The 16,392-nt window shown below is 39.5% G+C and overlaps 1 protein-coding gene and 1 non-coding gene across 3 annotated transcripts in view; both read right to left on the bottom strand.

The window, feature by feature from the left end:
• Positions 1-4,505, bottom strand: part of Rbmx (RNA binding motif protein X-linked) — a 12,350-nt gene extending 7,845 nt beyond the window's left edge. For both annotated transcript variants that reach the window (XM_055599602.1, XM_055599601.1), the window contains exons 1-5: positions 4,345-4,505; positions 3,043-3,174; positions 2,745-2,851; positions 1,910-2,081; positions 1,401-1,553 (exon numbers count right to left, since the gene is read on the bottom strand). In XM_055599602.1, coding sequence (XP_055455577.1) covers positions 1,401-1,553; positions 1,910-2,081; positions 2,745-2,851; positions 3,043-3,151 — 541 coding nt within the window. In that variant the 5' untranslated portion in view covers positions 3,152-3,174; positions 4,345-4,505. The remainder of the gene's footprint in view (positions 1-1,400; positions 1,554-1,909; positions 2,082-2,744; positions 2,852-3,042; positions 3,175-4,344) is intronic.
• LOC129671044 (small nucleolar RNA SNORD61) lies at positions 2,924-2,995 on the bottom strand. Its single transcript, XR_008719295.1, has one exon. It is a non-coding gene; the product is annotated as a small nucleolar RNA SNORD61 (small nucleolar RNA).
• Positions 4,506-16,392: the final 11,887 nt, after the last annotated feature.

Here is a 16,392-nt window from a genome sequence, read left to right as displayed (position 1 = left end):
ACACACACACACACACACACACACACACACACACACACACACACACATACACATATATATTTATATTCCAGTATCCTGCCAGACTCAGGTGTTTCCTACACCCACAACAGCACCAAAGCAGCAACCACAGGTGTTCCAGTCTCACTTCACAGACTTTTATCAAGCTGGACTTCCACTTTTCCTCCCAGCCATGGATGTTCTCACGGACCCTGGACAGCTTCAAAGCAGCCTGTTCTTTCTGGACTTGGCCAGCATTTCAGCCTTTTAACCTCCGTACAGTTTCCCCAGTGTCAGCAGGAAGTAGCCAGAAGAGAATCTCTGCCTGTTATTCACTTATTATTAACAAAAGGCTGGAATGGTGTGCTTCAGGACCAGGACAAACAGCTCCACGTCCTCCCAGCTTTCCTCAGTCCCTACCTGCTGTAGTGTGTGGCTGGCAACTCTTTACCCTGAACTTTCCAGGGCAGGGGCTTCCCCTCCTCCTCTTGACCACGTAATCTGGACATTTTGTTGCTATTACGTTTTTATTCCTCTCTCTCTTACCCCCTTGCATGGCAGCCAAGAGCTGCCTCCAATGAACCTACATTTATATACTTTAACTTGCCTTACATGAGAAGCAGCCCAAGCTCCTCATTTTTTAATTATAGAAAAAGGGAGAAATGTTAGTATTTAGGCAGCCAGCTTCTGGGTTACCTAGTAATCTATGATGTCATCATGTGTTGCCTGGCAGGTGTCATACCTGGCAGGTGTGGTTAAGTTGCTCCATAAAAGGACCAACCCACCACTTTGTCTCTCTCATGCCTTCTTGCTCTCTTGCTTTTCCCTTCTCTCTGTCAGGGCAACCCCTCTCCCACTACATCTGTCTCTCTGTCTCTCCCCTTCCCTCTTTTTTTACATCTCCACCTCCATCCAATAAACCTCTTTGGATTTAAGATTGGTTGTGTGTTCGTTCAGCATTTTTATATAAATACTAACACTTTGTAGCTAAAATGGGAAGTTTCCCTCTCACATAATATCAGTGCTCATTAATTAGGATTATGAGATTAATTGGTATCCCTAAATTAGTCTTAAGCATAAGCATTAAAAAATGCATTAATGTGTATTTTTGGTGGGGGCATTGATGATTCAAATGTAGGTCAGAAGACAACTCTGTAGAGTTAATTCTTTTTCCACTTTTGTGTGTGAATACGGGTTTGATTCAAGTTTTTGTGCTTGAGTAAGAAACACTTTTTTACCCGATGATCCATCCCACTGGCCAAGCATTTAAAAAAAACTAATAAAAAAACCAAGGTTTTCCCATGTAGGTCTTGACCTCATATCAGTCAGTCCTATGCATCACCATGCCTGTCTCCAACTTAATGTTACAGTAGCTACACAGATTTATGGCATGCAGCAATTACCTCTTCCTCCCATTCCACTGCTGTTGCGGACTGGTCCTGAAGGGGCTGGTCTTTTAGGAGGAGGACCACCACTTCGTGGTGGTGGTCCTCTTTTTACTGGAAGAGGACCCCTTGAAGAACTCATGGTAAAATTCATGGAATAGCCACCATCGTCTATATTTGAGCAGAAAGAAAATACATTAACACAATAATTCAGAAAAAAACTCAGAAAGAATTTGTTTCAAAACGCCTATAGATTAGGAAAATAAAACAGCCTGAGTAAGTTCCAATTCTGCCCTTCATTTTTTTCTTCCTTTCTTTTTTTTTTTTACTATGTGGTCCATGGTTTTAACACTGTAATTTAATTTAGGCCTTCCACTTTTTCCTTTCAAGTCATGACCAACACTACAATAATAGCGTGTGGTAAACAGTCTCCATTTCAAAGGCTTTGAAAAAAGAATGCACACCATCAGTGCAGATCTAGGGCTTTTAACTTAAACGCAAAGCCTGAGTTTCAATCAAATCATTACCCATGTGTCCTCCACGTGAAGGGGGTCCTCTCACTCCTCCACTCCCTCCTCTTGTTCCCCGAAGACCTCTGGGAGGGCCTCTGCTTCTTGGAGGTGGAGGTAGTCCACGCCTGCCACTTTCAAATGATGGTTTGGTGGCTTGCTCCACCTTGATGGCTTTTCCATCTAAGGACTTAAAAAAAAAAAGAGGAAAACAGAATTAAATCTTATCAAGACTTAAAAACACAGTTTTGTCTGCCAAGTACTATACCAAAAAAAAAAAAAAAGGTGGAAATAGTATTTCTATAAATAACGCTTTTCCATTCATTTAAAATTTTTACTAGATGCAAGAAATTCACTACACAACTGCTTAAGAAAATTCAAGTCTAGGTAGGTGTTCAGGTTGTTACCAAAAAAAATAAAAAAGAGCTAGGTTTTCAAATTAAGGTTTATAGATTCCAAGATAATTTCCAGTATCACATAACATCATCATATACTGCTCTGGACTCACTCTTGTTAGGCACATAACTTTTAGCCTTAGCCACAAAATTTCGTTGTGGGATCACAATGAAATTCACAACAGAGACTGGGCACGTTTTTGTTTGTTTGTTTGTTTTTTGTTTTTTTTAATTCTAGCATGCTGGTGGCAAAGGCAATCAGCCTGATCTACATAGTCAAGACTATAAGACTATAATTGATTTAAGACTGACTCAAAAAAACAAATAAAATCCAGAATAGTACTACCAGTGCTAATGATCAAAAGGATATATATTCCAGAGCTGCTATGGACTGAGGCTTGGATAATATTAAAGTGATTTTTGTTACCAGCAAACACCTTTTTATTAAGCAATCATACCTTTCCATTCATGTCTCTGGCAGCATCCTTTGCATCTGCTGGGCTTTCAAAAGTCACAAAAGCAAAACCTCTTGACTTATTGGTCTCTCTGTCCTTCATCAAAAGCACTAAGACAGTTGGGGGAGGGAGGAAGTTACTTTCATTCAAGCAAAAATAACCAGAGCACATTTACAAAACACAAGCTCAGAACTTCTTAGAGGACAAAATACATTATCACATCAGATGATCAATGGATTCAAATTCATCACAGCTTGTCTTTTAATTATGATAATACTGCACATGATTTTAGTTAACTCACCTTCCACTATTCGTCCATATTTGCCAAATACTGCTTCAAGGGCTTTTTCATTTGTTTCTGTGTTAAGCCCACCAATAAAGAGCTTTCCTGGACGATCTGCTTCAACCATTTTTTTCAACCAATGGGAGTCTTCTGAAAAATAATATTATCATCTCTCTGGAGAAAGTTCCCAAAGTTTATTGAACAGCTTAATTGTGGCTCATGTTTAGTCAAATCTTTATTTTTTACAAACTAAAGACACAGATAAACCTCAATTACATTAGAAAACCCCATGAAATACAATACTTTGGTTAAAGGTGAAGTGCACTTTTCACTAACCAGGTTAAAAGGGCCTGCCTAATTTAACAAAACTCTTCATCTGCCCTGTTTTTAACGAAAGAACAGCTCCTCAACATTTGAAAAGGCAAATTTTACTTTTAAATGTATTTTACTTTCAGTACAAGGTTGCAGCCTTAGAGTGCAGGAGTTAACAGACTAAGGCCGCCACACCCGGCTATTGTATTGATCTGTTATCTTTGAACGTTTCGTTACTTGTCACCCTATTCGCTAACCCCCACTCCCTGCAGCGAAGGGTACAAAAGACTTCCCCCTATTCATTCAAGGTCACCAGCCAGAGGCACCAAGAAAAGACCAAGCCCTTTTCTCGGTTAGCTTTCCTACTTAAGTTTAGGCACAAATCTCAGGGCTAGAACAAAGTCGCCGCACCTAACCCGACAAAAGATTGTCGGCTGATTGAAAAGATAAAAGTACCAAAGTCGGAAAATAACCGAGCTCAGAATCACACACGGTTAACACTCCTTCCCATCGCCTGCACCTAATTAAGACTCAATTAAAAACCGCGTGTTAAGGACAAAATGGCGACACTTGGACCCAACCCAAAACCACTCACAACTGCCTGGCTAACTAAATTTTGCCTTTGACACCGGTAACAAAAACCCAAAAGCCTTCCTTTCCTTATCGCCAAGAACCAGAGGAACGCGCAGAGAAGTCCACCAGCCCATCATTAGCACAGGCGCTCTCCTGGTGCTGGGTCCCGCGGTCGCTGATTGTCCTGTCCCACCTACAAAGCTGCGCCCTCTGCCCTCCCGCGACAGGGGACAGCTAAACCTTCGGGAGACGCACAGAAGATAATGGAGGGAGCCCCTAGTGTGTTGCTTCCACCCCTTCAAGCTTTAAATAGGTTGGCATCTTTGGGCGTCTTAAAATGGCGCCTGCCACCACTATCTCCAGGGAAACAAATGATATCCAGTCTTATCGTGAGAAGTCTGTATAGAAAACAGGTCAAGGAAAGGAAGCACCTACCGAGGGGACTGCAGTGGTCTCAGGCTTCTAGGAGATCGCCGGCAGGACCCTCCAAGCCGCGCTGCACCAGTGACAGCTACCGATTTTCAGACCAGAAAAGAAAAGACGCTAGGACTACTGCGCATCGAGGGCGAACAAAGGAGACGGCAATCTTTATACTACCGGGGAAACGAGGCTGAAGAACCCGGATGGAAATTAAGCTTAGAATTTGAAGCACGAAGGGCGGGAGGAGAGTGGTTCCCAGGCTTTTCATTGGCAGTCTCCTTTGTCATTCACTATTTGCTCCGCCTTTCCCGTGCCTCTTAAAGTTCTAAACGTTGCCCGATTTTAACCGTTTGTCCTGCCCCCACCCATTCTCCTCCTAGGCGCCTTTTATCCTTTTGCTAAAACAGTGAATCGGATTTATTGAATAAAGATGTAAATATATATACTGAGCGACCTAGTAGGTGCAAAACTCTCACTTTTGCATAAAAATCTTAATTCCAAAAGCAAAGTGAAAATAGTACAACGTCAATGTTGTAGAACACTCAAACAAAGAAGTTTAGTTGCTACTCTATAACTGCCTATATTTTCTTGAGCGATAACTAACAGAATGGGAAGAAACTGGTAAATAAATGTTAAGTGAAAACATAACTTGAATGGCATCACAGAAAAATCATTCATATAAAGCAATAGAAACACCTACAAGATTGATATACAACCAAGAACAAGTGAGACCAGAGAAGGTACTTCAGGGTTAAGACTGCCAAAGAAAAATACCCGATAATAGTTAGGGTGTTAGCCCACGCCTTTAATCCCAATATTTGGGAATCCTCGTGCCTCTGCCTCCCTAAATGCTGGGATTAAAGGCGTGCTCCACTCTGACAGGCTTGTATTCTAAATTTGTATCTGCTTTGTGGAGGGAAAATTTCGCCCGTTTTACTTAATTTTTTTTAATTTGTCTTTATTTTTTTAAAGATTTATTTTTTAGTATGTATACAGTGTCCTGTCTGCATGTATGCCTGCATGCCAGAACAGGGCACCAGATATCACTATAGATGGTTGTGAGCCACCATATGGTTGCTGGGAATTGAACTCAGGGTGCTTCTCCCCATCTCCCTCCCCCTCCTCCTCTCTTTCCTCCTCCTCCCTACCCCCTCCCTTTTGCTTCCCCCACCTCCCTTAGTTTTCCTAGACAGGGTTTCTCTATGTAGCCTTGGCTGTCCTGGACTCGTTTGTATACCCGGCTGCTTGTATCAAACTCACCTGTCTCTGCCTCCCAGAGTGCTGGGATTACAGGCGTGTTCCACTGCACCTGGCTTGCTTCTTTCTTCGCAAGACTGCTGGGTTTACAGGCGTGTGCTGTCATACCTGGCTTTCAACTTCCACTTGTCCTATGACACCAAACACTGACTTAATACTTTTGCCCCATTACCCCTATTAGCTACAATTTATTTGTTTAAAAGGCAGAACTGTCCATCCCATGCCAATAAAAGGGCAAGCCAAAGATAGCCACAATGTTTGCAAAACCCCCTGTACAAAATGTCTTCGATATGCTTAAACACTAAAGGTAAAAGGGAGCTTATATAAAGTTTGGCTATAAAGACATAACTGCCCATGCCATTTCAAAAAGGGGGTAAGCCAAAGATAGCCACAAACAAGGTAAAAATACAAGTACAAGATGCCTAGGGTATGTGCGAACTCTAAAGGTAAAAGGGAGTTTGGGTATAAAGGCATAACTGCCCGTCATATATTAAAAAGGGGGCAAGCTGATAAGAACCACAACCAATGTAAAAACCCAGGTACAAGATGCCTAGGGTATGCTTAAACTCTAAATTAAAATAGAATTTGTATAAAGATTACTTAAAACATGTCTTTTCTATTTCTCAAGATAACTGGCTTATCTCCTAATAATAGGAGATAAGATAAAGGCTTAGCCTAATACAACAGGTGCTCAAGAACCCAAAGAGGATATTTCTATATATACAACCTTGTTTTGATTTCAACATGATAATGATTATATGTTCAAGAATAATGGTGACTTATATTGCTGATCCTGCAACATGAGAATAGCTCTGAAATTGACTGAGACATGGATGTCTATGCATAGCCAATAATTCTTATTGGCTACAGAATCCCCATGACATGTACATGTCATCTTTTCATATGACATAAATATAGACTTACAGATGTCTTTCTTCTGTTCATACAAAGAGCAGAGAGGCATTCTTAATTGATCTGTGCATCCTTCACATTCTCGTACATTTACACTTTTAGAACTATATAATTCTTGTGAGAAATTACATATTTTCAGAACAAAAGATCTGGACACCAATGATGCTGGATCAAATTTGGCAGGACTCACTCATCCTTCCAGCATGCTGAGATGCTGACACATCTGTTCCAGCATCCTGCATGTTCCAGCATTCTGCTTGTTCTAGTCTCCACGGATTCAGTTGTTATCCTTCACCAAAGCTGCTCCCAAGAGAGCTTTGAAGAAAGCTACTAATCTCAATTGGTCCATCATTTCAGACTATTGCAAACAGGATTTCTATTAAGCGGGGAATTTCTCAAGATTTAGAGACTGGACCACAAATGTTATAGCTAGCTTGCTTAACCATTTTCCCCAATTTCCTTTAGGTCTCTAAGCAGGATTTCTACATGTCCCTAAAACAGCTAAATTTAATCTATGAGAACTACTCCCCATTTCCCTTAAGGAGGTTGGGTATGTTTTTGTTTGTTTTCTGGGGTTATAAATATTTATTGTAATAAGTTATTAATGGCCATATTCAGAGAGAAAATGAGGTTAGACTCAAGGTTTTCTCTTCTTTTTTCTTTTCTCTTTCTTTCTTAGATAAGGAAGAAATGGGTGAAAAGAAAGAGAGAGGAATACAGGGATATTTTGTATGCATAATAAGACAGACAGTAGATTATTATGTCTACTCAATTTAAGGCCTATTTGTTATTCTCAAATAAGGTTATTTTTAACTCATTAGTATAGGATTTTGTTTATTGATGCGTAAACAAGTCTATTTTTGATACATTGGTATAAATTTCAGTATATTTACACAAATTTATGGTTCACTTTCAATACTTTTCAACTACAATTGCAAACTATTACGATATTAGGTAATACAACTTAATTGTTAGTCAATCAACTTATGGTCATGTCAGATGCTAGTCTAGTTTATCACGAAAATATACATCGTAGGTTTAGATAGATATGATTCTATAGATAAATAAATTATATAAATATAGATAAGTCTCCAAAAACCTCAAAGATCTACAGAATATGGCATTTAGAAATATTTTTATTATTTTAAAGATTCTTGACAATGAGACATGCCATCTCCTGGCATTACCTAGACTACCTCAAAGAAGATAATGAGCATTGGAAAACCTCCATATGGAGATGGCTTTAAATATGGCAAACAAGCCATCAGGGTTAAAAAAAGAAAAGGAAAGGAAAGAAAAGAAAAGAAAAGAAAAGAAAAGAAAGGAAAGGAAAGGAAAGGAAAGGAAAGGAAAGAAAAGAAAAGAAAAGAAAAGAAAAGAAAATGCCTTTGCTTCACTACAGACACAATTCTGCTTAGAATGGGCAAGCTTAAATGCAGGCCATGTTGACTGCCTGACTCTGCCAAGACAGGGTAAGCAAGTTCTAAATAGTTCTTGCTTTACACCTGACAAATATACTGAGCCAAAAGGCTGAAGATAATGCTCCAACATTATAGAGAGTTTTGGATGGTTGTTTAGGCAGCAAACAGTCTTTCTCTTTTTTTTTGCTTTGATATGATTATTTTTTTAATTAATTACACTTTATTCACTTTGTATCCCCCCATAAACCCCTCCCTCTTCCCCTCCCGAGGTGATCAAAGAGCAGGCCAATCAGATTATGTCAGAGGCAGTCCCTCTTCCCATTACTATGTAACCCACTTGGACACTGAACTGCACGGACTATAGCAGGGGTTCTAGGATATCTCCATGCCTGGTACTTGGTTGGAGTATGAGTCTCTGGGACCAAACTGTCTCTTTTAATTTTATAATTTTTGGAAGCTCCTAGCATGCATTTGCTATTTACTTAAGTAATTAATTTTATTCCTTCTTAAGTCTTTAATGTGGTTGAAGATTAAATAGTCATAATATTACACTTAGCTGAGTTGTTAGGATTAAAATTAAAAAGATGTGTTAGATCTAGATAGATGTTATTAGGTTCATAGATGCAAACTATAAAAATAACTTAGGTACAAAAAGTTAGACTCATATTTTTCTTCAAGACATTTTCTTCAAGATTGCCAAATAGATTTAGACTAGACATTATATATACTATATATATTTGCGTATTAGTTTTTTATAGTTGTTTCATAATTATTCTTACTGTAAAAAATGACCTTTTTATTTAGACAGAAAAGAGGAACTGTTAGAGGTTGATCTGATGCATGTTATTAGCCCTGTCTGGGAATACCTATCTGTGTTATGTAAACCTACCTGATTGGCTAATTAAATAGCCTATACCTGGGCAGGGCAAAATAGGATAGGCATGGCTAAGGTTCCCAGGCTTGAAGAGGACAGAGAGAATCACAGGAGACAGATAGATGGGAATAGAGGAAGAAGGAGAAAGCCACAATGGGTTAACATGGAGAAATAAGCATATGGGCCTAGAGAAAGGACTCCAGCAGTGGTGTAAAAAGGCCCAGATGAAGAATAAAGCAAGTACCATGGGAATATGTATGGAAAGTTGTCCAGATGAGGAGAATTAAGGTAGATGGCATTGGTTGGGGCAGGGAGATGGATGGTGAGGAGATTGAGACAGTGTAGGTAGAAATATCTGCCCGGCCCATGATAAATAAGGCAATTATAAAATCTAACACATATCTGTGTTATTATTTGTGATAGTCGGTTAGATAACATTGCCATGATAATCATGGGGCTAACAATAAACATTATATGACACAACACTCATTTTTTTTCAAATTTACTACAACAAAAGATAGTTCGGAGTGGTCTTGTATACTCTTCATCCAAACTCTAATAATGTGACCATCTTAAATGATTATGTTACTTTGACCAAACTACAAAATCAATATTAGTATAAGGCTATTAGGTAAACTACAGGATTAGCGTTTTACCAGTTTCTTATTAGTGTCCTTTTAAGTTGCAAGATCCAACATTACTTTTTTTTTTCAATCCAAAAAATATATATATTATTTTAAATACTTCTTAAAATAACAAAAACGATGGGGAGGAGTCAAGTTGTCACAAACATGAAGGACCATGTACCATGGTTACACAATTGCATAGAGCAGTGCACACAAATAAACATGGGTGTATATAAAATAAGGAAATCTGGATAAGTTATACAGATCATATCAATGCTAATTTCTAGGTTTTGGTATGGTGAAGAAAAAGTGTTACCAGGTACAGTGTTATCCCAGTACTTTGGGGGCAGAGGCAGGTAGACGCTGTAAGCCAACATTACTTTTGGTTGCCTGTTCGGTAAAGGGATTCATCCATTCCTTCACAGACGTATGTATGTATATCTATATTTATTTATATGGTACTACGGATTGACCCTAGGTTCTCACACAAGTGATGTAAGTGTTCTACCAACAAGTCATATTCCCAGCTCCTTTCAGTTTTTCTCTTCTCTGTGTGCTTGGTTAGGTACACGTGTGTGTGTTTGTGTGTGTGCATATGGATAAAGGCTAGAGATCAACCACTGGAGCTATCTTCAAGGTCCACGCTCCAGTGCAGGAGAAGAGTAGAGTCATGGGAGACTGACTAGGAAGTTGAAGAGGATGCTAGAACTCACAGGCAACTAAGAAATACCTCATTCTTTTTAGACAAAGGCTGTTAGGTAGGCAGCTGTCAGCTGGATCCCAGGCACACACTGGCATACACAGCCACACATAGCTGGGTGGCACACAGGCCTAGACAGACATATAAAGGTAGGCTGGTGAAGATGGAGGAAAAAACTTGGGCTTCTAGTCTCAAGGGTATGTTTATATAGAGTCATACAAAAGTGACATTCTGTCAAGAACAGTCGTATAACATAACTTCACTATTTACTTTGGGGTCCCAGGACATCTGGTGGCAGCCATATACTACCTGACTCGTATGGATATCCTTATTGGTGTCATGTTGTCTAAACATAAGCCTTCCTGTTCCCTCCATTTCACCTATTTTAGACAATTGGGGCTTTATCATTGCAGGCTCATTTTCCAGGTTTCGTCTGGTTTCTACACTGACCACACGGGGGCAGTGTAGGGCCATGTGTTGCCCATGTTACACTAACATTGTGAAAGCAGCAGGTCCTGGTGGACTGTGAAGTCTTGGTATTGGCAGCCCTTGGGGAGAGTGGTCCCTCACCATTAGCTTAATATTCTTCACTGGCAACTCCTGGGTGGTTGTTTGGAGGGTTGCTGCCCCTAGGATTATTCAGCCTCAAGAGACGCATACACTGTATACAGGTGGGGTTCAAATGACTGATACCCCAAATCAGTCACTGGCCACCATATCTGCCTATGTATGTGGCTGGCCCGGGAAAGCAGGTTAGATTTCCATGGACTAAAAAGTACAGTCAGTTCCAGTGTCAACAACAGCTAACACTATGCACATTAGTGGAAGATTAATGAGTAATGAGCTAACACAATGCCTCTGGCCTTCCTGGACCCTCCCTAGCCAGGAAACTTAGCTCCACCCCTAGGAAATACTTAGCCTGGGAGAGACTAGATACTCATTCTTTCTGAGTCTATGGGCTCATGACCTATATAGGCACGGCTTTAAAGAGAAGTCGGTGGTAATAAAGGCTAATTTCTTCACCTCTTCCCCTCTCAGCAGGACACTATCTGCTTCCTGGTCTCACAAATGCAGGAGCTAACTCACACAGCCTATGACTATATTACTTTCCTTTTGATTAATATATATAGTATATAATATACAAATATAAATATATAATATAGCATAAAATTTATTATATCTAGTATACAATATGTATTATATAAAAATAAATTTATGATTATTTTATATTACATACATATAAATATATTTATCATGCAATTAAAATATAATATCATATTATAATTTCTTATATACTTACTATTATATTGTGTATATATTATTATATAAATTATGTTTCTAGTTTCTATGTAAAATAAAGCATATATAAAATGATCTTTTTAACATAAAAATCATATAAAATGTGTCATCTATTATCTACAAAATATGAATATATATTATGTATAATATATATATTTTAATGAACTCATACTCCAAATCACAAATGGGAACTGAGCTTTCCATTTCTCCTCTGGCTACCAGTTTGCACACTTTGGTTTCTCACCTCAAAGTATCTTCTTGGCCTGCTTTCAGCAGTCAAAACAGCCAGTTCTCCAATAAGCTTTTACTTTCTCTATCTTCACTGATGCCTTTTTTTTTTTTTTTTTTTTTTTTTTTTTTTTTTTTTTTTGCCTGGCAGCTCTTGCATCCTGCAGACTATGTCAGGTGTGAGGTCCATGCTCCACTGCACCAGAAGAGGAGGGTCATGGGAGCCTGGGAGGTTGAAGAGATTACTAAGATTCACAGGCAGATAAAAAAAATACTTTACTCTTTCTAGGCTAGGGCTGTAAGGTAGGCAGCTGTCAGCAGGCACCCAGGCATACAAAGGAAAACATGGCCACACACAAGCAGATGGCACACAGGACACATGGCGACAGGCACACAGGCCTACAGACAGACACACAGATAAATGCTGGAGAAGGTAGAGGCAAAAGCTCAGGCCTCTGGCCCCAAGACTATATTTATGCAGATTCACACAAAATTGGCATTCTGCCAAAAAGAGTTATATAGCACATTATTTTACTGTTGTTTACTTTGGTGTCCTAGGGAATCTGGTGAACAGCCATATATTAGCTGATTCAGTGAATATCCTTATTGGTGCCGTGTTGTCTAAACATAAACTGGTCATTAAGGCCTTCGTTTCCCTGCCATGCTCATTGTTGTTGTTGTTGTTATTGAAGCAGGGTCTCAGTGTGTAACCTTGGCTGTCCTTGAACTCCCATAGATCTGACCGCCTGTGCCTCCCAAGTGCTGTGATTAAAAGCATGCACCATTATGCTTTGCTGTGTCCTCATATTTTTCTGAAAGATGTCTCTCCAGTACTAGTCTGGAGCTCATTGAGTATGCTAGAGCTGGCTAGCCAATGATTCAGGAATCTGCCTGATGTCTCAGACTTATTAGCACTATGATCATAAACCTCAGTGGCCAGCTTTTCCATGTGTGTTCTGGAGATACATTCCAGGTCCTTGTGTTTACATGGCAAGCCCTTTACTGACAAAGCTCTTTCTTCAGTTAGCCTCACCTTCTTTTTGATGATGATGATGATGATGATGATGATGATGATGATGATGATGATGACTTGCAGTACAAAGAATCAAACCTAGGGCTTTACACGTGCTAGCCAAACATTCTATCACTGGCCTCTATTTCCAGCTTCCTTTTATATTTTCTCCTTTTGATACAAGATCTGAGTTGCCTAGGCTTCCTTGAATACCCTCTTGACACTCAGGAAAATCTTGATTTTTCAATCCTCCTGCATCAGCTTCCTGAATTGCTGTTCTTACAGGCTTGCACCACAAGGCTTGGTCAAAAGAGGGTTTAAAGAAGACTAAACTGCGATCAGATCTGTGTTACCAGTTTAGAAGAAACATAATTACATCTGGAGAAATTGGGAAGGAAAACGCCAGGGTGGAAAGCTCTAGAGGTATTCTAGTGCCATTCTATCAAAATTCTATGAAATATATAGTATGTGTTCTGGAGCAGATGCTTGAAATATTTTGGCACACTTGTTTCTTTTTTGACATGATTTAAGAACGTTGCTGCATGTATGTGGGAGTACCATGTGTGTGCATGGGGCCTATGGAGGCTAGAAGAGGCATTAAATCTCCTGGGACAGGAGTTTGATAATGTTGTGAGCTGCTGTGCTGGGAACTAATCCCATGTCCTTTGGAAGAGTAACCAGCGCCCCATAACCACTGAGGCATCTCTCAACTCCATGTTTTAATTTCCTAAGGTGTTGCCTCAGTTACTTTTCTATTGATATGACAGAACACCATGACCAAGGAAATGTATAAAAGAAAACATTTAATTGGAGCTCATTGTTCTAGAGGGGAAGAGTCCATGACCATCATGGCAATGAGCAGGGCAACAGTATGGCATGATGCATGGTGCTGGAGAAGTAGCTGAGAGCTCACATCCTGAGACAACAACCACAAGTCAGAGAAAGGGGAGAGAGAGGTGGGTGAGGAGAAAACACTAATTGGGAACAGTGGGCTTTTGAAAGCTCAATGCCCAGCCCCAGTTACACACTTCCTCCAACAAGGCCACATCTATCAGTTCTTCCAAACAGTTCAGCTAACTGGGGTTAAGTAATCAAATACATGAGCCTATGCAGATCATTTTCATTCATATCGACCACAAACACCATTACAATCTCTTCCCTTGATATTCATGTATTCCATGCAACTTTTTGCTGTTCATTTTTGAAAAATACTCAGTTGGTACAGACTGAAATTTAACAGATACATCAGGTTATTTTTGTACTGCTACACACTTAACATTTCCTTTTTCTATCATTTAATTTGATAACGATATTAGTTATTAGTCCTTCTTTCTAGTATTTTATTTATAGCAGTATTAGTATTTTTTTTTCTACAGTCTCATGTAGCCAAGGCTGGCCTCAAATTTGCTGTCTAGCACAGTCTAGCACTGAATTTCTGATCCTCCTGCTTCCTGCTGGGATGACTGACAATGCGCCATCACTGACTAGCCTCAGCCTTTCATATAATAGCAGGGTAGCCTAGCACAAATCAAAATTTCTTTCTCTGGCATTAGTTACCTGACATAAAATGGAACTATCAGTTACCACCTTGACATGAAAATTCAAGGACACGGAAATATTCACATGAGACAGTGAGTATTCGTTACTGTAGCTTGTACATGAAATGCCTCCTTCCCAAGTTCCTATATTTCCAGAACTCAGGAGGCAGAAGCAGGAGGATCAGAAGTGCAAAGATGAAAGAAGTATGTAGGTAACAAGGGCACATCTTTGTAGTGTTTATCTTGTTCCTGGTTCTTTGTCAGCCTTTCCTATTTCCTGATTCATGTGACAATAATTTTTTTTTTCAACAACATCTTTCTGCCATGATGTTCTGCCTTGCCATGTGACCAGATCTTAAAACTCTGAAATCAGGAGTCCCAATAAATCTTTTGTCTTTTAAGTTACTTATTTCAGGTATTTTCTTATGGCAAAGGAAAGGTGATTCTCCATAAACTAGAAAGGGAAGCTGTTGTGCCCAGTTCATGAGACCCCAGAAGACCAGAATAGACTCCATTCTAAATACATGAGGGGTGTTTTTTTTTTTTAATTATAAACTACAGCTTGGACTCACACACCATCATTGCCAAAGTGGTGAGAGCCGAGAGCCTCATGCTCAGGTTAGTTGGGTGATTTAAAAAGTCTGGTCCCTCCCAGTGCATCCAAAGCAAGGAGATTCCTGCCTGGCAAGCATCTTTTGGTTGAAACACAAAAGAGGAGGTTGCATTTTGAATTGATTTGCTATAAGAAGGCCCAAACCATTAATGGTCTGGCTTCCCTTCCCAGGGGGATAAGCCAGTTTCCTAGCAACTGGTATCTCTAGTGGGTGGGAAAAGAATGCAGTAAGGCTAGTTCTTCCCTTCAGGGAACTAAGGCTAGTTCTTCCCCACAGGTGGCTGAACATGTCTCCACCTAGATGACCTTAGTTCAGGCTTGTGATTTAAACTTTAAAACTATATCCACTGATTTTTAATTCTTTGGTCTCTCCAAGCCGACTTTGTAACCCTTTAAAGAGCTCTATGAAAAACTGCATTGTTGTTATCAACACTCAGTGATGGAAAATTGAATACTCCCCCCCCCACATAAACAAAAATGTAGGAAAGAAGGCCAGGAAGCCCATCTTCTGCATTTCTGTTCAGTATTTTATTGGAAATCCTAGTCAGTTCAACAATGCAAGAAAAAGAAACACAAAGACATACTGATTCAAGAAAAAATTAAGCTCAGTACATGCCTTTAATTCTAGCACTTTAATCCCTAGCAGATGTCTGTTACAGGCCACCCTGGCCTACATAGTGAACACATGGCTAGAAAGAAAGAAGGACAGACAGACAGACTAGTATCTAACATGACCATGAGTCTGAATGATTAACCATTAATTTGTATAAGTTAATTATTCTAAACAATTTGTAATAGCAGCATTTAACAGGACTGGAAGTAAAACTTACATTTGTATAGGAGTTGTATTACATTTTTAAATGAGTAAAAAGTCTTATGTTAAACTGGGCTGTAATTTCAGCACTCAGGGAGGCAGAGGCACTCTGATCTCTGTGAGTTAGAGGCCACCTTGATCTACAAAGTAAGTCCAAAATAGCCAAGGCTACACAGAAAAACCCTGTCTCAAAAAACTTAAAAAAGAAAAAAAAAAACAAAATCCAACAACAAAAAGCCAACTCATGTGTTGTTTCATTTATTGTCTCATTTCAAACACAGCTATTTAAAGTCAAAGTACTTGAGTGATAGCCTCCCCCCTTTTTGAGACATGGTTTTATTGTGCAGGGTCCTGCCTGGCTTGTAATGAGCTACCTAATTTAGGCTGTCTTTACAGTCCCAGAGATCCACCTGCCTCACTCATCAAAGTGCTGGGATTAAAGATGTTTGTCTATGCTTGGACCACAAGGTCTTGAAGTCCTCATACACACTGTCACACCCTGTTCCCACACATCTCTCCAAGCTCTGCCACCAGTAAAGATGGAGGTAGGGTGATAATACTTTTAAGAGTATTTTCTTTTTAAATTTTAATTACATTTATTTGTTTCTGTGGGAGACATATGTCATTGAAAGACCAACTTTTAGGGGGGAGTTCATTTTCTTTCTTTCACTGTGTTAGTTGCTGGCATCAAACTCCGGTCTGCAGGCTGAACAGCAAAAACTTTACTCACTGAATCATTTCCCTGGCCATAGTATTAGTCTTAGGAAAT

The sequence above is a fragment of the Psammomys obesus genome, unplaced genomic scaffold, assembly GCF_907164565.1.
Source record: "Psammomys obesus unplaced genomic scaffold, mPsaObe1.curated_primary_1811, whole genome shotgun sequence".
Taxonomy (NCBI): Eukaryota; Metazoa; Chordata; class Mammalia; order Rodentia; family Muridae; genus Psammomys; species Psammomys obesus.
This window is presented reverse-complemented; position numbering and strand designations above follow the sequence as displayed.